The 27924-nt window shown below is 46.1% G+C and overlaps 1 protein-coding gene across 6 annotated transcripts; it reads right to left on the bottom strand.

Annotated features, from left to right (window-relative positions):
* Positions 1–321: 321 nt before the first annotated feature.
* On the bottom strand, positions 322–26839 carry NAPG (NSF attachment protein gamma). 6 transcript variants are annotated; one of them, XM_072949274.1, is made up of 12 exons: positions 26604–26839; positions 23725–23792; positions 21142–21226; positions 20438–20455; positions 19733–19799; positions 7987–8096; positions 7812–7878; positions 7474–7544; positions 6448–6526; positions 3055–3134; positions 2500–2629; positions 322–2179 (listed from the first exon to the last, which is right to left on the bottom strand). In XM_072949274.1, the coding sequence occupies exons 1-12, from the start codon at positions 26657–26659 to the stop codon at positions 2042–2044; spliced, it is 969 nt and encodes a 322-aa protein (XP_072805375.1). In that variant the 5' UTR covers positions 26660–26839; the 3' UTR covers positions 322–2041. The 6 variants fall into 6 exon arrangements, with proteins under 6 accessions (XP_072805375.1, XP_072805376.1, XP_072805377.1 ...); XM_072949275.1 differs by having other exon boundaries at positions 19769–19799; positions 26604–26837; XM_072949276.1 differs by lacking the exon at positions 26604–26839 and adding an exon at positions 26389–26508.
* Between the last annotated feature and the right edge of the window lie 1085 nt (positions 26840–27924).

The following is a 27924-nucleotide window of genomic DNA, read 5'->3' as shown; positions in this document are numbered from 1 at the left end:
AAGGTGTACTGAAGATTCTTGCCTCAGCAGGGCCAGAGAACACAGTATTACAGGAACTGGACGATTGGCACCTCAGAAAGCTCCAAGGGTTTAGAGTAGCCCCCGAAGGTATACAACTCCTAAAGGTACTGACTGACTCCCAGAGAGCAGAGCGTACGGCCTGAGAGAACAAATACTGTTTCTTGTCTAATTAGCTGGAATCAGGTAAATAATTGGGGCTGTGTCTTTGGAAAAAAAGGAAATAAGCAAAGACAAATCAATGAAAGAATAATCATACTTGCAGTTTCAGATTTTATTTTCATAATTATCTTCCTATAGAAGCATAATTATCTTCCTATAGAAGCAATAACTTCTGTAACACGTTTAAGAGTCTACTCAAAGAGCTGAAAAGGAAACAGGAGCAAAGCACAGATTTCCATACACAGATTACCACACTCTGCATATATACAGATTCAATATATTAAATATATTTTGCAGACTGACTGCACTTACAACAGAACACTGACTACTAGCTTCTGAGCACATTCGTGCAGGAGTCCGCTGTGCTAAGCGACGACGCGAGCTCTGGAGAACGTGCGTGCGCTGCGCTCTCAGGATAGACTGACGTGAGTGGAAATGGAACGCATCAGCTATGGAACAAACACTCGTTACTGGCCACTATACAACAGCCCTGGCGTTGGTGGGTACCCATGTCCCACCCCTACAGGAGCTGTGGGCCAGGAGAGTGCTCTGTCCAAGCCTTGTGTGTAGACAGCTCAGTTGCGCCGCCCCTGCAGGGGAACCAACTCACGCATTCACTTTTGTTTACTACGTAAGAAAAAAGAATCAAGGCTGTAATGGATATTGTCTATAAACAAAGGGTCTAAAATGTCTTCTAAGTGTTGCTAAATCTGTTTAAATGGATTGTTAATTAGCTCAAATGCACATCAGAAAGAGACTCCCGAAGTTTCTGCTGGATCTGGAGGGCAGAGCAGTGACAAGATCGCCAAGATATGAACGTGTCATTAAACGCCAATGCCTAAATACAGCTTCCCTGAACCCATGCAGGTTACCCCAGCGTATGAGGGCACTGCTGTCCGTAGACCTACTGGGGAACCGCAGACCTTCTGGGGAACTGGAGACAGCACGCTGCTCAGGGTTTGGATCAGACCTTCGATGGCTTTCCACCCCACTATCCAGCCGCCTCACAAGGATGTTACCTGACTCCCATGGGGCCCCGAGTAGCTGAAACCACGTGTGATGCTCTACCTGAAGTCCAGTGACTACCAGCTCACCAAGGTAGCAGAAAGCCGCTCGGGCGGCATCTGCCTGCAGGAGGCACACTGCCACTGTTCAGGAGCCTGGGAGAGCGGTCTAAGCACACAGGGCAGAAAGGAATGCCTGGGAAATGAAAGACTAGCCAGCGTCACCCAGCACATACACCCCATCAGCGGGACACGTGCGCTGCGCGGTTTGAATGCATGAGGAAGGTGCTGGCTGGTTCTCACTGAGTCAAGAACCTAGTGGGTTTAGGGAGTCACTGTGCATCTTTCAGGTGAAAAACTACCCGTATTTCAGAGAACTGAAGACATTTACAGAAGGTAGCGTCTGTCTTACTTTCTAAGCTGTCAGATGCACAAGAGGAGACTTTAAATGCGTCTGGTACTGGGCTAAACAACATTGTAAGGCTCAGAACAGATTCCTGCCCCCATCTCACCTCGGAAGATTTAATAACTTAAATACTGGTAAACTTCACGTTTAGCAGCAGTTATTAAATTCAATGCAAGGAAACTTCCCTAACAGTCAATTACTGGAGCCCCAGAGACGAGGTAACTGTGCCTACCATCCCTTTTGTATAGAACAAACGTGTCTAGAGTTAGGTTTCCCGATTTTAAAATTGACGGTATTAAAGTGCGACAGAGCGTCTTCCATTAAGCCCTGCTGGTGTCTTGCAAGAGCTCTTGTCAGGGAAAGAAGAACCATGCTCACAGGCAGGGGGCGCGGCGAGCGGCCCAGGGACACAGCCGCGTGTCTGAGCAGCGGGGCCGGGCCGGAGCGCCCCCTAGCACAGCCCCCCTGCGTACTCGTCCTCCTCTTCCTCGGCCGCGGGGACGCCGGTGGGCGCAGGCTGGGGGGAGGCAGCCGCCTTCTTCTTGACGCCGCCGCCCGGGACCACCAGGCTCAGGCCCAGCTTCGCATACTGTCAAGGACAATACACAAGACACGTCTAGGCTGCGCCCCAGGCTGTCGCAGGAGCGCCCTGGGAGGAAGGGCCTGCTTCTCCACCCCGAGTGAGCCTGCACCACTGTCTACACAGAAGAACCCCAACGTGATCCTGGCCATGAGCCGGGGAGAGAGGTGTGGGAGGGGAGGAAATGCCGTCGGGGGACACCCATAGCCAACCCCCCGTGACCCCCAGGGCGCTCCCCTGTGAGGAGGAGCATCAGAAGTAACAGAGGAAGGACCTTTCCATCCAGGGAGAACCGTCTCCCTGGCAGCCTCCTCCCCGGGGGCACTTACGTCATTGTCCATGTACTTGAAGAGGGGCGAGCTGCAGACCTCGCACACCTGGTCTTGGTCCTGCTGGTCATAACCCTCCAGGAGCCGCTCCAGGGCAGCACAGTCCTCGCTCCCGTTGAAGCCGGGGATGCTGCGGACAAGCACACAGCCGTCTATGCCTGACCCTGGCCGCCCCGCCCTGGCCGAGTCTCACAGCAGCTAGAGACCCTTCAAATCGTCACGGGGGGGTGGGGTGGCAGCACGGGACAGCTGACAGCATGGTCGGGGTCCGGACTGAGGCTGCTCATTTTAACCAAGACGACCAGAGTCTTCCTGTAACAAACTACCTGGGGCCTTTTTTCCCTCCTGTTCTCTTTTACTGGGAAAGCTAAATGTCACAGAATCACCCGCGTCATGCACTTCCATGGAGGCCCCGAGGAGGAAAACATAGGCCCAAATACAACTCATAAAGATCCTGCCGTAAAAGCTGAAATGGTGGCTATTGCTCTTAAATTTAGAACTCATGGTCTCAGGGCCAGGACCACCTGTCTAAGCAGTGAGCGGCGGGGCCCTGACCTGTAGCTCTCCCGGACACACCGCTCTGCAGCCACGTAGTCATTCCTGTGCAGGTGGACCAGGACCTGGGCGATGGTTTTCTAAAACAAAAGGACATCATGGGTCAGGTGTACAGCTGTGCAGAGAAGTCAACTTCCTGACACCTGGAGCTGAATTTGCAGTCTTGGTTTACACACACAGATCTGTGAATCCTGCAGTAACTTCCACAGGACGGCGCAGGGAGAACACCCAGGAACATCTCAAGCCCCACTGGGCACACAGCCGCCCGGGCCCTGCGGAGAGGGCAGACCTGGTGGCCGGGGAGCCAGAGTCAGCGGCTCCTAGCCAGTTCCCAGCGCTCCTGGCCTGCGCTCCAAGGACCACGCTTGGAGGAACAGAGCAGAGAGCACGACCCCCACGTCACAGAGAACAGCTCTTCTGAACCCCTATGTAGGTTCAGTCCTGAAAACGGAGAGGCCACAACTCTACTTCGGGTCCCAGAGAGATGAGGAGGAAGATGAATGACCAGATACTATTTGTAAGCCAACAAACGGGTTAATGAAACCAGACACAACTGATAAGATCTCATCGGCAAAACAGCTCTTCATGAAGTACTGCTCAATCTTTTTTTGAAAAAAATCAACTGTACTTCAATTAAAAAATAAACAACCAATCCACTTAAAATATGGGCAGAACTGAACACTTTTCCAAAAGAGGAAATGCAGGTGGCCAACAGGGACACGGGAAGTCGCTCAACATCACTTACATGAGGGAAATGCAGATCAGAAGATCAGAATCAGCGAGACATCACCTCACACCTGTCAGAGCGGCCATCGTGAAAAAGAACACAAGTATCAAGTGCTGGCGAGGATGTGGAGAAGGGAATTCTTGTACACTCTTGGTGGGAACGTACACTGGTGTAGCCACGATGGAAAACAGTATGGAGGTTTCTCAATAACTTAGAGACAGAATCACCATGTGGCCCAGCAATTCCACTCTTGGGCATATATCCAACAAAAACAAAAACGTTACTTCAAAAAGATACATACACCCTGCTAATAACTTACACTACTTACAACTGCCAAGATGGGGAAGCGTCCTAAGTGCACACCAATACATGAATGGATAAAGAAGATGCAGCATATACATGCAATGGAATACAACACACCCATAAAAACAGAATATTTTGTCATTTTGCAGCCCTTTTTCACTTCAAAAACCAGAATTTTATGGAAATAAAAACAAACTTAAAAGCTTTTGCACAGCTAAGGAAACCATCAGCAAAACTAAAAGACAACTACAGAATGGGAGAAAATATTTGCAAATGATTCAGCTGACAGAGGCTTGATCTCCAAAATATATAAACAGCTCATACAAATTAATAAGAAAAAAAAAACCCAAACCAAACATGGGGAGAAGACCTAAACAAGGAATTCTCCAATGAAGACATAAAAATGGCCAGTAACCACATGAAAAAAAAGCTCAATATCCCTAATTATCAGAGAAACACAAATCAAAACCACAACAGGTTCCACCTCACAGCAGCCAGGATGGCCGGCACCCCAGGGTCCCTGGTCCCTGAAGGATAAGCGCCGGAGAGGCTGTGGGGAAAAGGGAGCCTCCTGCGCTGCTGGCGGGAGTGCAGCCTGGTGCAGCCACTGTGACGGACAGTTTGGATGGTCCTTAAAAAACTCAAAACAGACTTACCATGTGATCCAGCAATCCCACTGCACCCCAGTGTTCACAGCAGCACTATTTACAACAGCCAAGACGTGGAAATAACCCAAATGTCCATCAACAGAAGACTGGATAAAGATGTGGTACATATACACAACGGAACACTACTCAGCCATAAAAAAGGGTAAAATCATGCCATTTACAGCAACACGATGGACCTGAAGATCGTCATTTTAAGTGAAATGAGCCAGGAAGGAAAAAAAAAATGCCACATGATACCACTTATATGTAGAATCTTAAAAAACAAGAAAATAAGGACACAAATGAACTGCTTGTCTACGTTATAAATAACGACTGATTTCCCGAATATGTGTAAGCACATTTGACTATCCATTATGATTGGATTACCAAAATCTGTTCTTATCTTGCGGTTGGCTTTATTCCTTTGATAACTATGTAAGTTTAAAAAGCTGAAGCTCTAATCTGTTCTTAGAAACAATCTTCAGTACATGTATGTAAACAAAAAAGGTGCAGTATATTTACATATGTATTAATATGCAATATAATGTACACGTGCAGTTAAACTGTAATAATTTTTACCTAGTAAAACTGAAAAAAAATGTTAAAAAACAAAAAATAGAATTTTATAGCTGGCATAGACATTTCCCTTGCATCAAAAACAACAGAATACTTAGAGTAAACCTAGCCAAGGTTACCTGCACGCTGAAAGCTGTAAGACACTGACGAAGGGAATAAATGGAAAGACACCTCGTGCGCCGGGTCTGGGAGGTCAACATGTCCAAGACGGCTGCACAGCCCTGAGCCACCTAAGACCCAGTGCAGCCCCCGTCACAACAGCCACGCCCGGCAAGACCTTATCCACAAACAGCTCTTCATGAAGGACTTCTCAGTCTTTTTCACGTCCACTTTTCAGATGACCGTCGCTGACCTATCTAAGCTCAATGAATCTTCTGCCATCTCCATTTTCAGATTAAGCCCATCCAGTATTTTATTTCAGACACTATTTCAGTTCTAAAATTCTCATTTAGTTCATTTATAATTTCCATTTAAAAAAGAAAAAATCAGTCCTTCGGGCCATTTCACCTGTGTTCACCTCTGCCTCCCAGAGCAGTGATGACAGCGGCTTCAGGTCCTGACTGGGTGACCCCACCACCACCTGGGCCTCTCCGGGCAACATGAGCCTTCACTCCTGACGACGGCAGCACGTCACGGACCTCCCACACTCGGGGCCCCTTTCTGGGGTGTTACCCGGCCACCCGCCCGCCTGCTCTAGCTGAGCAGACTGGGTCTCACTGGCATTTGTCCGCCCACACCGCCATCACCACTGCAGCTCCAGGACAGGCCCCCCCAGAGCAGCCCAGGGAGGAAGGAGAGGGAAATACGGGCCTCTGTCCCCAGCTCTTCTGGGTAGAAAGACGGGGCACCCAGAGCCCACGGGGAGAGGACCGGGAACCACCCTGAGCCGCCCCTTCTCCACGTGCTCCACGTTGGCTGCCCTCCCGGTTGAGCCCCTGCCCCTGACCTCTGCACTGGTGGTGCTCAGCAGGAGGGACAGGCTACAGTGGGTTTCCTCCCCCTTGGCCAAACATAGAGGCCCATAATGTGTTATTTCAAAAACTACACAGACATTCCTGGAAGCCTGTCTTAGGTGCAGAGCTACACCAATATGAAAAATGATCTAATGTAAAGCCAGAAGCAAACACTTTCACACCGTACCTTGTAACAAGTTGGGTAATTCTCAATTTCCTTATAAATATTCTTCTCTTTCTGAATAGAGAGCGCCGCCTCATCAAACCTGAAGAGAGAGAGAGTGAGGGGAGGCAGGTCCCGACGACCCCCAGAGAGCTGGCTGCTGTTACGTGCTCGTCGCCACAAGTTTCAGAGAAAGAGGAGGTCCGGCACTCTCCCCAGTGCCCCAGCTGCCCCTGGGTGTTCGACCTGCCCTTCTGGACACCAAGAGGACAGCGGGAGCGACCTAAGGACAGGTCACTTCATACGGGGTCAGCGTGATGAGCGTCACAGTCAACAAACCGCTCTGGGGGCGTGTGTGACAAGGACTGGGGAGGCTGCCCTGTACTCAATCACAAGGCTTCTTTCCTTCTGCTGAAAGGCCACCAGGCCCCTCAGGAGCCCCTCCTCCCACTCTGTCCTCACCCTCACAGGCTCCCTGGGGCCTCCATGAGCCCAACCAGCTCCCAGGGCCAGGAAGGGCAGCAGGAGGGCAGAGACTTACCTGTGTCCTCAACATTCTACTCTCACATTTTCCTGCTCAGAATTTTATTAGTAACAGAGATAGTTTACTAAGCTTAAAGTGAAGGGAAGTAAAAAACAAAAGGAAAATCCAGTAGGACTCTAGGTTCCTGCGGTCCAGCTATTTGTGCTGTGGGTTGTACGTGTGAAGGATAAAAAGTGCTGCTTAGCGACACAACTCGGGGAGCAGGCAGGGCCTCTCATCATTTACACGCACAGACACTCCTCCTGGAGAGACGTCACAACTGAACCAAGTTAACTAAAGACCCGGACAGCGGCTCTCCGCCCGCTGCTGTGTCAGGTCTGAAGCGGCAAGAGCAGCCGTGACACGTCTGGGGTCCCACACAAGAACGGCAGCTGACCCTTCCACGCTGTCTCCTGGACACCAGGTCTCCCAGGGGCAGCTCAAGGCGGCACCAAAAACATGAACAGACCCTCCATCCATTAAGTATGAGTCCCTGAATGTGGACTGAAGGTGCAGGGGACACGTACCTGCGTCCCCGGACCAGCAGCCTGGACGCCTTTCCTAGTAACTCAACCGCCTGCCTCAAGCGCTCCTCGTTCTGCAGGGATCCAAGAACAGAGACTGTTGGCTGCTCTCATGTAGCAGATCTTCTTTCTTTCCCCAACAATCATTTCATTAAAAACAGTAATGGACTCCATCGGGGGTGGGGGGGAGTGGACACCAAAGCTGCTAATCCATTCACTCATAGAAAAATGCAGTTCAGTTGTGAGCACAGAAAAGTTTTCAAAGTACCTACTGCACTTCTGTTTTCCTATATATTATGCACCTAACGTTCTAAGTACACAGAAAGAAAAAATAAACTTACTTCAAACACGTTTGCTGTCTGTTGATACAACTGGACAGCCTTTTCCGGATCTACGTTTTCTATAAGCCTAGATTAGACAAGGAAATTTGACTCCCATGAGATATGGAAAACTGGTTTTCAAAGGATTCTGTTGAAACCAGCAGCCGCCCACGTGGCCCGAGCGCTGCACACTCACTTCCCGGCGCGCTCCAGGGCCATGGCCGCCGTGTCCGGAGTGCCGTTCTCCAGGTACATCGTGCTGGCCTTCTCGATCAGCTGCACAGCCTCTGGGAGTTTCTGCATCTCCTTCAGGCAAAGAGCACAGCACAGATCAACAGATGCATCCACTAAGAAACGCAGAGCTGACAATCTGAAACCCCGCTATCCCCAGTTCAAGAAAGCACAAGACTGACCCCCAACAGGACACAACGATGCACCTACTTAAGTAGAAACGCCTCACAGGGCGGGTCCCCATCAGCTTCACTCCGCAAACCAAAACCATCCCGCTCAGCTTCCTCGGTGCATCACGTTACAGAGCGTCAGGGGGACTATACAAAGGGTAGAAACCACCGCACGTGCTCTTTCCCGCTCTCGAAGCAGTTACACTTCCCGGACACTAGTGAGTCCCCACCGTGCACGAGGCCCACACAAAGGCAGCCCAGGCTGTCTCGCCTCCAAGGGGGTGCTGCTTGAACCATCCACTATTTTAAAATTAGTTTCACAAAGACTCTATGCAAGTCTTCCTACTACAGAAACATCAAATGCTACAGGCCAGCAGGCTCGCGCTTCTGATGGCCCCGGTGAGCTGCGCAGCGCAGCAGCGGCCCCGGAGCGGTCTGCCACCTCCGGGAGGGGCCGCACTTCTCCTGGGACCTCCTGCCCACACACCCAGGCTGCCTCCTTACAGCCACCCCGTGACGAACCTCCATCTGAGTCTGCAGCCCTCTTATTCAAAGAAACGCCCACATAGAGTGTCTCTGCATTGTTACTGAGCAAGTCTCAGCATGCAGTGGTCCCCATCTCCAAATCAACACTTTAAAAGACCTGGTACCTAGGAGCTGGTACCAAGACGTCAAAGTAGAGAGACTCACAGCTTGCCTCTCCCACTCAACGCAACATTATCACACCTACAAACCCACTGAATCGCACAGACACCTACTGCCTCGGGCAGTGTCTCTAGCATCAAAATACAGGAGGATTCTCACAAAATCCGGTAAAAGAAAAGAAAAAAAAGACACTGTGACCCCTCTGCAAAACAGAAACAGACTGGCAGACATGGTGAGCAATCTTACGGCTGCCAGGGAAAGGAAGGAGTGGGAAGGGACAAATTTCCAAGTCTGAGAATTGCAAACAGTAGCCACTACACAGCAAAGCAGACTGCAGGAGAAAACGAGTTTCTCCCGTGTGGCTCAGGGAACTGTATTCAGTATCTCACAATAACCTTTAGTGAGGGGACTATGATAACGAACACACGTACACGTGTGAGAGACTGGGCCACCGTGCTGTACACCAGAACCCGACACGCTGTACCTGACTGAACCTCAACTAAAACAAACCCAAAAGACAAAACAAAAAAACCCCAGCATGGTATTGGTACAAAAACAGACACACGAATCAAAGGAACAGAGCGCAGAGCCCAGAAATGCACACGCAAACTTCTGGTCGAGTAATCTTTGACCAAGGAGGCAGGAACATACAGTGGAGCAAAAATACAGTCTCTTCGGCAAATACTGCTGGGAAAACTGGACTCCCTCACTCCGCACACAAACGTAAACTCGGAAGGGCTCAAAGGCTTACACATGAGCCCAGACGCTACCGACCTCTTAGAAGGAAACACAGGCAAAACATTCTGACATTAAAAAAAATAATGCCATTTGTAGCAACATGGGTGGACCTGGGGAATGTCATTCTAAGTGAATTAAGTCAGAAAGAGAAAGAAAAACATGCGGAATCTTAAAAAAAAAAAAAAAAAAGACAAAGGGACTCACCGACAAAGCAACTCGCAGACTTAGAAAACAGACAGGAGAGAAGAGGCAAGATGGCGGAGTAGAAGGACGCTCGTAAGTCACCCTCTCCCACAAATACACCAAGACCCTCATCTACAGACCCACTCAGCCAACCAGAGCACCTGCGGAACTCCAACAGATCATCGCCCTCTTCAAAAGATAAAGACGCCAAAAATCTGGTAGGAGAAAAGGAAAAAAGAAAGAACAAAAGGCAAAGCAGCGCGGGACGGGTCCCGCGGGGAGGGAGCGGCAAAGGAGGACTGGCGCTCGCTCGCTGGGTCTCCCCTCTCCAACTGAGAGGCCAGCGGGACGGAGGGGGAGCCTCCAAGGCTCGGATCTATACAGAGCAGCCCGTGTCTGACAGAACTAAGTTAAACGGGCACAGAGCGTCCCCCCGACACCCAGCCTGAGACGCGGGCCGGCAGTGGCGGGCAGGGCCGGGCTGCACAAGCCGGGCGGAGGACGGGGGCGGCTGCACGGAGGGAGCCCCGGGGGACTGCAAGGGGCTGGGCGCCGTGGCTGTGGGTGTACAGAACAACCTGGGCCCTCCATAAAACAGCAAGGATGATGTGCTCTCGGGGGAAGGGTGCATACCCCCATCTCTGAAAACCCGCGGAAACTTTTCAGGGGAAGAGAGGCGGGGCCCAGGCACAGCCGCCATATTCTCTGGCGCTTAACACCCAGGCGGGGGCAGAGGCGAAACCTGCGTCCGCACCGAAGGGCTTAGCAGCCTCAAGGGCCAGACTGAGACGGGCCTACAGCCCGGGGAAGATAGGATCCTTCCACCCTGGTCCCTCAGAGAACTTGCTCCACAAAGACAAACAGGGAGCTGGGTCTTGGCTCAGAGCACGGAGGAGGCTGCCCCTCGGTCTTCCCCAGCCCACCCGCGGAGCGCGACCAGGGCGGAGCGCCGGCGCAGAGCACAGAGCGGCGGAGCTGCCGGCGGCGCAGGCAGGGGGAGAGCGGCCCCCCGCCTGTAGGGTAGGAACACAGCCCCTGACCGAGATGCTGGGAGGGGGCACGACCCGCCCTCCTGCCTGGCCAGTCTGCAACATCTGACTGCGGCATCCGGAGGGGCAGTGACCCGCCCGCCCACAGCAGAGGAGAGCTGCACCTGACCCAGTGTTAGGAGGAGGCGCGATCTGCTTGCCGACAGGTGCTGGGGAGCAGCACAGAAGAGGGCGCCAACGGAGGGCCTATGAAAACAAGCTGAGCTTCCAAAACAGGACGAAGACAGAAGGACTTCACATTAAAAGCACACAGACTCCAGGAGAACACCGACAACCCCTTTTTTTGTTTGTTTGTTTTTTTTAAATCTGTTTTTACCTGTTCTATTTTCAATTACTCTCTTAATTTTTACTTCTTAATTCATTTCTATTTCTCTTGAGTTTTGATGTCCGGTTATTGACTAGACACAGGTTTCAAACACATATATTCATCTCTCCACCCCTGTTTTTTTCTTTTTTTTCTTTTTAAAGGTTTTAAAAGGACGTCTCCACCCGATTAATACTCTGCTTCAACCCGCTCTTCTATTATTCATTATACAATGTTTTCAAACCCTTTTTCTCCCTTCTTTTAAAAATCTTTTTCTCTTTTTCTTTTTTTTTCTTTCCTAAGTTCTATTCCTAAATAGGCATTAGATAGATAAAATCCTTAAGATCCAAAATAGACAACTGATACTCCATAAACCACAGTGCCAGAGAGGTATCCCCTGAAAGAAAGCTCAATGAAATAGACATCGATAGCCTACTAGATCAAGATTTCAAAAAAGGAGTGATCAAATTGCTGAAGGAATTAAAAGAGATAGTGCTTAGAGAAATAAAATATGTCAAAAATGAAATTGAAGCTATAAAGAAGAGCCAAGCAAAATGGGAAAACTCATTGACAGAGATGAGGAATGATCTAACAGCTGTGCAAAGCCGACTAGTTAATGCAGAGGAACGAATTAGTGATCTAGAAGACAGGGCAACAGAAAGCACCCATTCAGAAGAACTACAAGATAAGCAAATAAAAAATAATGATAATAGCATAAGGGACCTATGGGATAATATAAAGCATCCCAATCTTCGCATAATAGGGGTCCCAGAAGGGGAAGAAGGATCAAAGGGGATTGAAAAGGTTTTTGAAGAAATCATGACTGAAAACTTCCCAAACTTAAAGAAGGAATCAGATATACAAGTACAGGAAGCTCAGAGGGTCCCAAACAGGAAGAACCCAAATAGACCCACACCAAGACATATCATAATCAAGATGGCCAGAGTAAAGGATAAATGATTCTAAAGGCAGCAAGAGAAAAGCAAAGAGTGATTTACAAGGGAACCCCCATAAGGCTATCAGCTGATTTCTCTACACAAATACTACAGGCCAGAAGGGAGTGGCAAGATATATTCAAAGCCCTGAATGAAAAAAAGATGCAGCCTCGGATACTTTATCCAGCAAGGCTATCCTTTAGGATAGAAGGAGAAATAAAGAGTTTCACAGACAAAAAAAAGCTGCAGGGGTTTAGCAACACTAAACCCATGCTAAAAGAAATATTGAAAGGGCTATTCTAAATAGAAAAGCAGCAGGATGTTACAGAAATGAGAAACGTACAACTGGAAAGGTGGTAACTCATGAATTACAAATAAAGAAAACACGAAATTACAAAAGAAGACATACAAATCACTGAGAGTGGGAGAGGGAGGCAGGGAAATATAGAATTTTTTTTTCTTTCTTTTTTAAATTTTTTTAACAGTAGGATGGGTTTGAGATCATGTTGTTATCAGTTTAATAAAAACAGGTATAGGTTAATAGATTTACAAAAAAGGGTAACCACAAGTCAAAAATTTACAAGGGAGTCACAAAAATTAAATAAAATCCATGATAATACAAAGGAAAATTACCAAACCACGAAAGGAAGAAGAAAGGAACAAAGAGGATATACCAATTCAACTGCAAAGATAAGTTCAAAATGGCAATAAACACACATCTATCATTAATTACTGTAAATGTTAATGGACTAAATGCTCCAGTCAAAAGACATAGAGTGGCAGAGTGGATTATAAAGCAAGAACCTTCAATATGCTGCATACAAGAGACCCACTTTAGGGAGAAGGACACATATAGATTGAGAGTGAAAGGACAGAAAAGGATATTCCATGCAAATGGAAAAGCCAAAAAAGCAGGTGTTGCAGTACTGATTTCAGACAAAATAGACTTTAAAACAAAGGCCATAAAGAAAGATAAAGAGGGACATTTTATAATGATTAAAGGAGTGATACAAGATGAAGACATTACACTCGTTAATATATATGCACCCAATATAGGAGCACCTAAGTACATACAAGAATTACTAACAGAGATAAAGGGCGATATTGATGGGAATACAATCATAGTTGGAGATTTTAACACTGCATTAACATCACTAGACAGATCTTCCAGACAGAAAATAAACAAGGCAACAGAGAAATTAAATACTACAATAGAAAAACTAGATTTGGTGGATATTTTCAGAGCTTTACACCCCCCAAAAATAGAATATACATTCTTTTCAAGTGCACATGGAACATTTTCCAGGATCGATCATGTACTTGGACACAAAAGAAACCTCAACAAATTTAAGAAGATAGAAATTATCTCAAGCATCTTTACTGACCACAATGCCATGAAACCGGAAATCAACAACAGAGAAACAAAGGAGAAAAAAAGAAAAGCATGGAGATTAAACAATATGTTATTGAAAAAACAATGGATCAATGAGGAAATCAAAGCTGAAATTAAAAAATACCTTGAGACAAATGATAATGAAAGCACAACCACTCAAAACCTATGGGACACAGCAAAGGCAGTGCTAAGAGGGAAGTTTATAGCGATACAGGCCTTCCTCAAAAAAAGAACAATCTCAAATAAACAAGTTAACCCACCACCTGAATCAATTAGAAAAAGAAGAACAAAAAGCCCCAAAAAGCAGCAGAAGGAAGGAAATAATAAAGATCAGAGAGGAATTAAATACAATAGAGATTAACAAGACCATAGAAAAAATCAACCAAACCAAAAGCTGGTTTTTTGAAAAAGTAAATAAAATCGACAAACCTCTGGCCAAACTCACAAAGAAGAAAAAAGAGAGAGCACAAATTAGGAAAATAAGAAAAGAAAATGGAGAAATTACAACAAACAAAATAGAAATACAGAATATCATACGAGAATATTATGAAAAACTATATGGAACCAAACTGGATAACCTAGAGGAGATGGACAAGTTTCTGGAAACATACTGTCCACCAAAACTGAATCAAGAAGAAACTGAACACTTGAACAATCCGATCACTAGAAAGGAAATAGAAATAGCAATTAAAAACCTCCCTACAAATAAAAGTCCAGGACCGGACGGCTTCACCGGGGAATTCTACCAAACATACAAAGAAGAACTCATACCAGTCCTTCTCAAACTCTTCCAGATTGAAAAGGAGGGAATACTCCCAAACTCATTCTATGAAGCCACCATCACCCTGATACCAAAACCAGGCAAAGACACTACAAAAAAAGAGAATTATAGGCCAATATCACTGATGAACATAGACGCCAAAATCCTCACCAAAATTTTAGCAAATAGAATCCAACGACACATAAAAAAGATTACGCATCATGACCAAGTGGGGTTCATCCCAGGGACACAAGGCTGGTTCAACATACGCAAATCAATCAATGTAATACATCACATCAACAAGAGAAAGGACAAAAACCACATGATCATCTCAATCGATGCAGAAAAAGCATTTGATAAAATTCAACACCCATTTATGATAAAAACTCTCGCCAAAGTGGGTATAGAGGGAACATATCTCAACATAATAAAAGCTATATATGACAAACCTACAGCCAGCATAGTTCTCAACGGTGAAAAACTCAAAAGTTTCCCACTAAAATCTGGGACAAGACAAGGATGCCCACTATCACCATTCCTATTCAACATAGTCCTGGAAGTCCTAGCCACAGCAATCAGGCAAGAGAAAGAAAGAAAAGGGATCCAAATTGGAAAAGAAGAGGTAAAAGTGTCATTATATGCTGATGACATGTTACTATATAGAGAAAACCCTAAAAGGTCCACAAAAAAGCTACTAGAGCTGATTGAAGAATTCAGCAAGATAGCAGGTTACAAAATTAATGTTCAAAAATCAGTTGCATTTCTTTACACTAACGATAAATCAACAGAAAAAGAAAGTAAAGAAACAATCCCCTTTAAAATAGCACCCAAAGTAATAAAATATCTGGGAATAAATCTAACCAAGGAGGTGAAAGAATTAGACACAGGAAACTATAAACCATTGATGAAGGAAATTAAAGAAGACTTTAAAAAATGGAAAGATGCTCCATGCTCTTGGATTGCAAGAATCAATATTGTTAAATGGTCACACTGCCCAAGGCAATCTACAGATTTAATGCAGTCCCTATCCAATTACCCAGGACATATTTCACAGAACTAGAACAAATCATAATAAAATTTATATGGAACGATCAAAGACCTAGAATTGCCAAAGCATTACTGAAGAGAAAGAAAGAGGCTGGAGGAATAACTCTCCCAGACTTCAGACAATACTGTAGAGCTACAGTCATCAAGACAGCATGGTATTGGTACCAAAACAGACATATAGACCAATGGAACAGAACAGAGAGCCCAGGAATGAACCCACAAACTTTTGGTCAACTCATCTTCGACAAAGGAGGCAAGAATATACAATGGAATAAAGACAGTCTCTTCAGCAAATGGTGTTGGGAAAACTGGACAGCAGCATGTAAAACAATGAAGCTAGAACACACCCTTACACCATATACAAAAATCAACTCAAAATGGATTAAAGACTTAAACATAAGACAAGATACAATAAACCTCCTAGAAGAAAACATAGGCAAAACATTATCTGACATACATTCCAAAAATTTTCTCCTAGAAGAAATGAAAGCAAGAATAAACAAATGGGACCTAATGAAACTTACAAGCTTCTGCAGAGCAAAGGAAACCAGAAGTAAAACAAGAAGAAAACCTACGGAATGGGAGAAAATTTTTGCAAGTGAAACCGACAAAGGCTTGATCTCCAAAATATATAAGCAGCTCATACGACTCAATAAGAAAAAAATAAACAACCCAATCCAAAAATGGGCAGAAGACCTAAACAAGCAATTCTCCAAGGAAGACATACAAATGATCAAAAAGCACATGAAAAAATGTTCAATATCACTAATTATCAGAGAAATGCAAATCAAAACTATAATGAGGTAACACCTCACACCAGTCAGAATGGCCGTCATTCAAAAATCCACAAATGACAAATGCTGGAGAGGCTGTGGAGAAAGGGGAACCCTCCTACACTGCTGGTGGGAATGCAGTTTGGTGCAGCCACTATGGAAAACAGTGTGGAGATTCCTCAAAAGACTAGGAATAGACTTACCATATGACCCAGGAATCCCACTCCTGGGCTTGTATCCAGAAGGAAATCTACTTCAGGATGACACCTGCACCCCAATGTTCATAGCAGCACTATTTACAATAGCCAAAACATGGAAACAGCCTAAATGTCCATCAACAGGTGACTGGATAAAGAAGATGTGGTATATTTATACAATGGAATACTACTCAGCCATAAAAACCGACAACATAATGCCATTTGCAGCAACATGGATGCTCCTGGAGAATGTCATTCTAAGTGAAGTAAGCCAGAAAGAGAAAGAAAAATACCATATGAGATCGCTCATATGTGGAATCTAAAAAACAAAAACAAACAAACAAAAACAAAGCATAAATACAGGACAGAAATAGACTCACAGACAGAGAATACAGACTTGTGGTTACCAGGGGGGTAGAGGGTGGGAAGGGATAGACTGGGATTTCAAAATTGTAGAATAGATAAACAAGATTACACTATATAGCACAGGGAAATATACACAAAATGTTATGATAACTCAGAAAAAAATGTGACAATGAGTGTGTATATGTCCATGAATGACTGAAAAATTGTGCTGAACACTGGAATTTGACACAACACTGTAAAATGATTATAAATCAAAAAATGTTAAAGAGAAACTGGTGAAACAAGGCAAAAAAAAAAAGAAAACAGGACGTAAGGGGCGGGAGCGGGTGGGAAGGGGGTAAACGGGAAGTCAGATCTGCAGATAGTAACTAATACACATTAAAATAGATAAAGAACATGTTCATACTGTACAGCACCGGGAGCTGTATTCAACATTTTCCAGTAACTTATGGTAGAAAGTACAAAAATGAATATATGTATGTTCCTGTATGATTGAAGCATTACACTGTACACCAGAAACTGTCACAAGATTGTAAACTGACTACAATTCAATTAAAGTATACATATATAAAAAGAAGTACACTCTTTGGGGAAAAAAAAAACAGTGGGGAAAAAAACCATTGAAAAGCTGTACAGTTTACAGGCATTACCTACTTAAGGCAGACATGCTGCACCACAGAGTCGCCTCCACGCAGACCTCCCCTGGGCTGCTGTCAGATCTGCTCTTTAGTCCTTCACTAGGCTGACAATTTCTCTAGGACAGACTTGCTGGTCTCGTTGCTGCTGACTTCTGAGTATACCTTTTTTTGGTATTTAGTCATGGAGACTAACAACAAAACAGGGTTCAAGCTACTACACAAAGTAAAGCTGCTATCAAACCCCCGCGGAATGGTGACACATCCCCAGGCGTCAGGGAAAGCCCGTTCTGGCACAGGAGCCTCGGCTCCGCGGTGAGGGCACCTGGTGGGAGGAGGTGCGCCCAACACAGGCACTTCTTTCACTTCAGTCCAGAGGGGCACCCTGGCTGTTACGGAGTGTTTTCCCCCCAATTCTCACGTTCACTGCTCTCACAAACATGACTTGAGAGTCTACAACCTGCAGAGCATTTGGGGGATGGTCACAAGCACCCTTCAGACTCGGCGCAGGGGCGAACGAAGGCCGAGGGCAGGGTGACGTGAGCACCGCAGGCTTAGAAACGAGCAATTTCCTGGCCCGGCTGCACGTCAGACCAAGAGGGAGTGGGAAAAGCGGGACCCAACCACAGTGCTGCTTCTCCTCCACAAAGCGACAGGCTGCCCGCTGCAAAGTCACACTCCTCTCCACCCTGCGCCGTGTTCTGTGTGGCGAAATCATCAAGAAGAAAGTGAACTGCCTGCTCCCAGGGGCTTGTGCGCCTCAGCCACCTTGACGCTTCTGCAAATCCTAACAGCTGCAGAACGTCAGAACCAGAGGCCTATCCACCAAGCCCGCGTCTTCCCAGGGCCTCCATCTACAAAGCAGCACTGCCCAAGCCTCGCTGGGGAGCGCCAGCCCACAGAACTACCCGACGAGCAAGAGCTCAGGACACCACGTGCAGCCGAGGCCAGTCCAAAGGCACTCGGTGGAAACACGAGAGAGCCTAGGACAGCACTTCCCTCTGTCTTTTCCCTTATCTGTTAGGTTATTTTTCCTTCCTTCAAAGCAGTGCCTTTCAAATCCTCAAATTAAAGGGAAATGAAGTCTGAATAACAATCTCTAACGAAGACAAGTTTTAGCACAGATGTTGGAAAATAAACTGAGGCCGTGTTAAGCGTTGTATCAGAGCGTTCCGGCAGTTGCAGACTGCGACAGTGCACCCCAGCAACAGGCACACGTGCCCGGGACCACAGGAGCCAGTCGGGAGCTTCAGCGTCCTCGGGGGAGACGGAGGAGGGTCAGGGCAGACACCTGGCTTCCTCGGCTATGAAAAAAATTCTAGCTGCTAAGGAACTGCTGCCAATAACCTGGCTTGCATCATCAAACATCAATTCAGTTATACGTTTCAGCCAGAAAAGCTTTATTACAATAGCTGTATTACAGTAAAGCGTCATAACTTACATTTTCCTATTATTAAAAATTTAGATAATTGCCATTTTTTCCTTAAATAGCACAGCAATAAACATCCTTATGCATAAATCTTTACTATTTATTTCTTTACGACAGAATCACAGAATTAGAATTCCTGGCTCAAAGACTATGAAAGCTTAAAGCTCTTTATATATTATTATGAAAGTATTTTTTCTAATGGCATTAGAAAACGTGCATGAAGTTGAATGTAAACAGTCAGAGACAAAGCTGTGTGCAGAGCATCACCTGTTTTCTGTGTCCACACATACAGGAGAATGTACGTGTACAGAAAATAACTAGAAGGAAAAACTAAACATGGTAACAGCTATTACTAACAGTCTTTAATACTTCCAGCATTTCTAAATGTTCTACATGAGCATGTATTTATTTTTTTAAAAATCAGTAATTTAAGATGATAAATTAGTAATTAAAAACGAACCGAAGTTTTACGAAAGTCTAAGTTCTTAAAACCCAGCTTCATAATAAGTCATTGTAAACACAGCTTTTACCGTATTAGGGCACATAAAAACGGCGAGGAAAACGCTCCGTCCCCGCTGCCCCACGGCAAACGTGGGGAGTCGGTGTCAGCCAGGAACACGCTGTCTCACCACAGCAGGATGCTAACTCCCAACCTGCTTTTCCGAAGCAGAAATACGAAAAGCGGCTTGGGCACGTCTGCGAAGCACTAGCCAAAGAGAACCAGAGTTCAACAGCAACAGCTTAAGTCAAGAGTCTCTTCAAAGCCGACTGCCGCTTATAACCCACGCTCACTCTGTGACCGCGCGCAGTACGACCGGCCGCGTCCACCGCTACCGCGTCCTGAGCGGCGCCAAAGCAGCGAGCCCCCAGGGGGCGCTCTCTCCTGCTCACAAAGCTCGACCCGCCTGCCAGTTCCCGCCAAGGTATTCTCCGAAGCTCCACCTTTAAAGCTCCCGCCTGAGACGCACAGAAGGCGCCACCGGGGTCCAGTCAGCGCCACTGGACGAGGACCCTCAGCGCCTCTCGCCTCACGGCAGGGGCACTTCCCAGGCTCGGCACAAGTTCACTCCCGCACCTCGTGGCTCACCACGTACTCACGTAAGGGCTGTGACCCGTCACTGACCTTCAGCATCATGCCGGCCTGCTCGTAGGCTCTGCAGAGAGAAGGTAATTTCTCGGATGAGATTCTGACGAAATGAGGAGGAGGAAAGTTACCGCAGGTACGAGCAGTTACACGAGGTGAAACTGGCGCAGGCAGCATGTATTTACTTTAGTCTCTCAATACCGCACGACATAATTTTTCTTCATTTTATTTCCGCGGGCAACATTGCCTTGGGAACGGCAGACATCTAAGTTAAAGGGATTTCATTTTGCAAATACAAAATTAAGTAACACCCAGAAAGGTCAAGTGACTTCCTACCTGACAAACCTAAATCTAAGTTTTGAAACGAGTGTTTTTCTCCACAAAAGCAGGAGAAAGCTTCCTGCTTCTCTCCAAGGAGGGAGAAAAAGAGACTGTAAAACTCGGTTTTCCACAGGTTACTGAACAAAACAGTCCTGAAAACACGATGCTGAATTTAACTTAAACACTGAATTTCTTAGTTAGGAGTGACTTTATTTTAAAGATTCGGGTGAAGACTGAAACAAATGGAAATGACTATTTTAGTCAATACAAATTAATTCGCTATTTATGAATTTATAACTTAGGAAAAATTTACTGACCTATAGGAGAAGAGCAACATTTAAATCAATCATCTACAAATACATGAACACGTGGAGAACATTTACTTACTTGGCAGCATGAAAAAGACTGAATGGATGCAACAAAGTCAAAATTAAGGAAAAAAAGCAAATCAGTTTCTAAACGTCTACTATTTAAAAAACAGCATTCACCAAATCATTGCCCCAGTTCATTTGAAAAGACAAGCCCTCCCATCAGGTACAGAAGACATCATTCAATGCCTGTTCAGGTCTCTTAAATACCACGTAATTCACAAAGACAGTGACAAAACACTATGTAGATTTTTAAGCTATTTCCACTATACGTTAATCTGAAGTTTTACTAAAATGCAAAGTTTTAATAACTGTAATTTGCAAGTGAGATAAAATAAACTTTTTTTAGTTAAGATTTAAAATACTTTAGGAAAATCTGTTTTGAACTACTTAAAAATTTTATTTCAAATACCTAACAAAGACAATTTTAAAGATTTTTCCATCACCGTTTGTACATTCCCCACCGTGCACTTCTCATTTCTCAGCCCCTGTCCTGTATTTCCCTCACTTCATCCCAAGTAAAACCACCACCAAGCAAATCCACAAACTCTCAAACGTAGCTCTGCATAGAAGTGTGGCCCTTATGAGCAAGTCTCTATGAATGCACCTTCAGACTTTAAAAATGCAGCCTTTTTCTAACTGGCTTCTAATTTAATAGCACTGTACTCCACATGCAGCAAATTTATGGCAATTTATAAAGTTTATAAAGGCTGAAAAAGATACGCCCTGTTATTCTCGTGGGCAGCAGCTTCTCTCAGGCAGGCATCTTTTGCTTGCTCAAACTGTTTGGCATTTTTAAAAGCAACAGCTGAAATAAAGGAAAATAAAAGACTTTATTTCCACCATTAAAAAAATGGCAAATGAATCATTACCAAAATCTGCATGGTGCATGAAATATCAGAAAATACATGTGATGCTTACTTTAATCAAAAACTTAGGAAGTTTCATAAAACTATAAATACTACTTTTTTATAAGCCATTTTCTTACAACTTTTTTGATTATCAACAATTTGAAAGTATTTTCAGAAGTTTTTACATTACAGACTACGGGCAATAAATCAGTGCTACTTCCACTCAAAATCAAGCCTAACACGGGCATCTAAGCTTTGAGACACTAAGATCCCATCAGCCAAGCCTCTACACCCAAGTAACAGGCTGTCACAGACCAGTACCTGACTGCACCAGTTTCACGTTTAATAATGCAAACAGTGCTTTAGTTACAGCTTATTCTACCTTTTAAACTATTCTGAAACTAAAGACCAATAAACACACTTAATATTTTTATCACAAATCTTCCTTTTGGCACAATCTTTAAATAAATGTCTAAATAATTAAGTGGGTTTTTTTTAATAAATAAAGCTTTTACACTATTTAGGTTTCTGTGAAAAAGACCTCTCACTGCTCAAAGAGCAAAAATATATTGCTCGCTGTTGTAGAAGTGTCATCAGAAGAGCAAAAACAATTTGGAGTGCCCTTAAAATATGATCTTATAGACTTATAAAATGTTGCTTACAAATAAATAAAAAGGTTACTGCCTAAAAAAATTTTTGTTAAAAAGATACTCTTAAAATTCTTAACAGCCTAAATGTCCATCAACAGATGACTGGATAAAGAAGATGTGGTATATTTATACAATGGAATACTACTCAGTCATAAAAACCGACAACATAATGCCATTTGTAGCAACATGGATGTTGCTGGAGAATGTCATTCTAAGTGAAGTAAGCCAGAAAGAGAAAGAAAAATATCATATGAGATGACTCATACATGGAATCTAAAAAAAAACAAAGCATAAATACAAAACAGAAACAGACTCACAGACATAGAATACAAACTTGTGGTTGCCAAGGGGGCGGAGGGTGGGAAGAGATAGACTGGGAGTTCAAAATTGTAGAATAGATAAACAAGATTACACTGTATAGCACAGGGAAATATGGACAAGATCTTGTGGTAGCTCACAGAGAAAAAAATGTGACAATGAATATATATATGTTCATGTATAACTGAAAAGTTGTGCTGTACACTGGAATTTGATACAACATTGTAAAATGATTATAAATCAATAAAAAATGTTAAAAAAATTCTCTTTAATAAAATGTTGAAAATAAACAAACAACAGAAACTATTTTCATTCCTGAATTTCCACATTTTGCTTTTTGAAAAAATTTAATTCTACTGATGAAATGTTACCTTGTATAACCCTTTAAAGAAACTAAATGAATCATGCTTTAATGGGAAAATTTGACCTGAAATATTTATTTCTGAAAACAGCTCACAGTTTCAGATGCATAAAACAGTTCTGTGTTAAATTTCTCTCGTGGAGACCTGCACAATGTTATGCTCTCCAATTAAAAGTGTTCTTATACAAGGGTGTCCATAAAATCCACATAAAATTTGAACTTGTAATGATATTCCTTCTAAATACGATATAGTAACTTGCATGATGCAACAGAGAGAATTTACCTAGGATTTAAATAAAAGAGCTAAAGATTAATTTGCTATCATTTCTTTTACTACCTGGAAAATTCATCCTATATTACGATTAGTTTCAGTTTACCCGATTTCTTTTTTTGTGGTGATATACTAAAACTAGTTTGCCAAAAGCACATTTCCCAGGTGATCTCTATGCAAGGCTAACAGATGTGCTCGGGGCTACCGCTGAAACACACAGTAACGTGTGTCCAGCGCACTTCAAAATTGCATTATGCTTTATATCCAAGATAATCACGGATAGGTTCTGAAAGCTATCATTCCATAACTAAAAATGCTGAATTTTTAATGAATCCCCTTCCTGTTGGAAATTTCAAATCATTTTTATCTTGCATGCAGATACATTTATTAAAGCAGGCATATAGCTTAACGCTTCATGAACATTTATCAGCACATCTGGAAGGGAAGGTCGTCAGGAGCAGAGCCACGCACTGCAGGTGACCGGTTGAGGACACAGCCTGCATATTGTAACACGTTGAGAAAATCTTTATTCAATAATAGGTAGTAGAAAAATACGACAAAACTCCCTAAAGTCGTATGAACTGAGCGAAGTTCAGGAACACATAAACAACGTTAAAAGCCGACAGCGGTGCCCGCCAAGCCTACCGGTCTCTGCTGTCCTCGGAGAGGTGACAACGTAACACATCATAAAACAACACATGGAAAAACGCAAGGGTTTGGGCAGTTTGGGTTTTGTTTTGGTTTTTTTAACGATTAAAACGCTGCTATGGGAAGCATTAAGACTAAGAATTACGCCGAGATGACGTTATCAGCCCAGCTCAAGACATCTGCGGGACGGGCCACAGTCATACGCACCTGCTTTTCCATATTCAGAAGCAGCACTGTCATAATCCGGCTTCCATTTCAGAAAACCAGTTTTCAGGCTAAAATGAAAGGAAAACATTTAACAGGAGTTACCAACCACATTTATAAGTCAGAACCCTGCTTATAAGGACCCCACAAGTCATTAAAAAGGGGGGAGGGGGCCATCAGGTACAAACTCCCCACCTCCGTCCAAACTCACTGATAATCACACATAGCCTCACCACGTTACCTCCCACCGTCATGAACGTGGTGACTCCCTTTTGAAATGTCAGAGTAGCATCCACACAGAATGGGCATTCTCCTGCATGGTCCCCAGCCTAGCAGCAGCACACATTTCCTGCAAATGTGCCGGAATGTAGAAATTGTTGAGCCCCATCCCAGCCCTACTGAACCAGAAACTCTGGGGTGGCAGCAGCAATCTGGACTGTAACAAGCCCTGAAAGACTACAGAAAGCAGACATTCAGAGGGACAGAGGGGGTCAGCAATAAGGCTGCAACTAGCCACCAGTGATCAGGAAGGACAACCGGAAAGGCAAGGAAGTTAGAGACAGAAGCTGCCCTCCAGGGTCACTTGGCATCTCAGATGCCACACCAAAGGACAATCAACCCTGACTTCTTCTCTTACTTGACCTTTCTGCAATACTTTTTTAAATTTTAAAATAACTTCAGACTTACAGTTTAACCCAGTGACTGTCAAATCTGAGTGTGCATAAGAATTGGTAAGTCAACAACACCTTAAACTCTAAATTTCAATCCAGTTAGAGACAGCCTGCTGACAAATGACTGTTAGCTTCAAAGGAATCAGGGGAGCACCATAACAGTCAGATGGGGAGGCTCCAAGAGTCCGCAGAAGTACATTTCATTTTGTTCCTTTGAACTTTTTCACCAATTAAATTTATTTTAACGTTTGTGTAATACTGTTTTAAAATTCAGATTTGTAAACAATTTTCAAGCTTACTAAGAACATCATTGCTCAGAAAACTAAAATCTTTCAATTGCAGCCTGTCTACTCTAATCCACAAAATGGAGCAAGTGTCGTAAACAGCAAAATTCTAATCCTCCACCCCTACCCCAAAGCACTCGTTATATTCTGTATCTTAAAATATTTTTACATCCCACCAAAACCAAGATACAATCATCTGCTTGCATTATGTACTACATGTGGAAAGAGCTAGAAGTTTTAAATACAGCAAATCACCCCTAGTCAGCCAAGCACCTTTAGTTAGGGAGAGAGAAGACACCTGGTTAATTAAGATTTAATGGGCTCTACCTGTTAATGCTTTCGACTGTTTTCATCAAGACTCAATAAGGAAATTCTGCTGAGGCCAACAGTTTGATTAATCAATTTCCACAGGACCAACCTGCGTGAAGGGATCAATTACAACCACAAGACTACTTGGCAATACTGAACCTTATCCTTAGAAAAACCAAGGCTTCTCTCAAACCCCTGGCCTATTCTTCCTGCCAGCTACTGACAACTCTTGTCTCGAAGTACTTGAAGTATCACATTCAAGCCCGAATCCAACATCTCCCTGCCCCAGTCCTACCCACCTGCCCAGTTCCTCTATCCTCCACTCCATCTCCCAAGTTAGAAACCTGGGAGTTGCCCCTTCCCTCCACACCCAGTCAAGTCACTGAAGTTTGTCGATTCCAACCAGTCGCTCGGGCCGGCCCTTCCATCGTTACTCTCCTCCGGGCTCCCATCACGCCAGCCTCCTAAGCAGTCAAGGGAAAGTCGCCTTCTGGCTGTGCCCCCTCCTCCACCCCCTCCGCCCTGGTGATACTACCTTTTCCTTACATTCTATCTCCTGTGAAACCACTGTAGACATCTATTACAGTATTTCCTACTGTATTTTCGCTCGTCCGTTTACCTGTCCGCCCTCCTCTGAACGCTAAGCTCTTGAGGAAGGAACCACTTTGGTTACTCCTGTATCCCCAGTGGCTAGTACGCACAGCGACCACTTGCTAAATGAATGCTTACGGACTATGCCCAACTTACGACTCTCCTCTCCCCCCAGTCCATTCTCCATGCTGCCACCTTTCTCCTGCCAAAATTAACCCCGGCCACGTCCCACTGGCTACTCACCTCTAGAAAACCTAAGGTCCGCCCCACTCTTCTCCGCTCGCACGCAGCCCTCAGCTCCGCAACCACAGTGCGGTCCCTGGGCCCCGCACACACTTCATCCCGAGCGCAGACTCCGCCTCCGTCTCAACATTCCTTACTTCCCAGCCCTGCTCAGAAATCCCCTGTGGGAAATCTTCCTACATTTTCCCCAGGCTAAACACAGCTGTATTACCGTCCTTACCTCCCTGTGCCCTGCGGTCCCGAGGCGCAAACACGGAAACGCGGCCCCGCTGCCTCCCGCGAAAACCAGAGCCTCTGCCGACCGCAGGTGCGGCACCACCTAACTAACGCAGCGCCAGGCGGCCTTCCCAGCACCTGCGGCTGGCGAGCGAGTCGGAGGAAGCCGTGAACCGGGGGGGCCGGGCGTGGAAGGGCCGGAGCAGCAGGACAAGCCGGGTGCCCACGGCTGAGGGCCCTCAGGGCGAACCTGCAGCCCCGCGCCCCCATCCCGGGCAGCTCCGGCTCCCACAGGGAGACGGGAAGGAGAGGGGCTCCTGGCCCCGGACGCCGCCCGCCCCCCCACCACGCACCTGCGGCCCGAGAGCGGCCTTGGAGACCCCGGCCCGTGGAAGCCGCGACGCCCCCCGAGGCCCGAGGCGCTAAGACTTCCGGCGGACAACGGCAGCGCTTCCGGGGCGCGGCGGCCCCGTCCTCCCGGCCCCGCCCCGCCCCCGCGCCCCCACCCGGTGCTGAGTCAGGCCCGGCCCCGGCGCCCGCCTACGCCCTCGCTGGGCCTCTCACTCACTATTTCTCGGCTTTGGCGAGGTGCTCGAGCCCCTCGTTTATCTTCTGAGCCGCCATCTCCGCGGCGCGCCCCTGACGTGAAAGCCGAGAGCCCGCGAGTGAGCGGGGGCACGCCGACGAGGAGGCCGGGACGGCGCCGCCGCCGAGCCACCGGGGCTCGCAGGGCTCAAACCTTGTGTGGCGAAGCGGGACCGGGCGCTCGCGGGCGCCGCGTGGGCAGAGACTGCGCAGGCGCAGAGCGCCAGGCTCGCCGCACGCGCGGCTCCTGGCGCAGGCGCAGTGGGTACTGGAGGTGGTGCGTTCATTGAGCACAGATTTGTTTAATATTTATTGAGTGTCTGGCACTGTTCTAACCAGCAGCAAATCGGCCGGGAGTCCGAAGGACCGAAAGCCCCGCCCAGGTGGAGCCTCGCTTTCCCGCCTCCCTGTCAGCGCTGTGATCCGTGGCCGGAACAGCGCGGGTTCATTTGTTCTTGCATCTGAGCGCCGTCAGTCAGTCAGTCAGTGAACAAACACTGCTGTCCGTCCGGGTCACTGTCAGATAATCGCTGACCGATACAAAGTGGTGAGCGCTCTGAGGGAAGTGCAGGGGGTTGGGCTCGCCTGCAAAGGTCCGGCAGAAATAACGGCCAGTTAGCACAGTTGCTCGACTCACGGTCTCAGCATCCACACGGCGGTTCCTGCAGTGCCTTCGCAGACCCCTCCCCAGCCCGGCCAGCTGGGCCACCCGTCCCGGGGTCACACCCTCCCCCTTACTATCCCTAGTTACTAAGTCCTAGTAGCCGTGCCCCACGCGTCAGTTTCAAGCAGCTGCCTTACCCGCTGCTGTCCGCCTGGCGCCCCTTCCCGCGGGATCGTTCTTCACCCTCTGCGGAACTCCCACCTTTCCCTGACCCTCTGCTCCTGTTCACGGCCCTCCTTCTCAGCGTACCTTCCGTGTTCCGTCATTCTAGCTACTCTTTTGCACACACCCTCAGCCTCCTGTAGGAGGAAGAACAAACCTGACTCCATAATACCTCTGATCCTTTGGCTCTGGCTGTGCTGTTTTCTGGGCTGAGTCACGCGGGCTCTGCACTTTGTAGCCTTAAGTGTATAGGAGAGCCCCTTCTCAAGTCTCTGACGTTTTAGGGTGTAACAGTTGCAGAACAGAGAATAACATTTGTCTTGTTGGAGGTTTACACGGACACCATGACCTGACCTACGAGGACAGCTGCAAGAACGAAGGATTCCACTACTCAGCCATAAAAAAGAATAAAATCATGCCATTTGCAGCAACATGGATGGACCTAGAAATCATTCTAAGTGAAGTGAGCCAGAAAGAG

Source organism: Vicugna pacos, chromosome 24 (assembly GCF_048564905.1).
Source record: "Vicugna pacos chromosome 24, VicPac4, whole genome shotgun sequence".
Classification (NCBI taxonomy): domain Eukaryota; kingdom Metazoa; phylum Chordata; class Mammalia; order Artiodactyla; family Camelidae; genus Vicugna; species Vicugna pacos.
The sequence above is the reverse complement of the archived record's forward strand: the minus strand, read 5'-3'. Positions and strand labels throughout refer to the sequence as shown.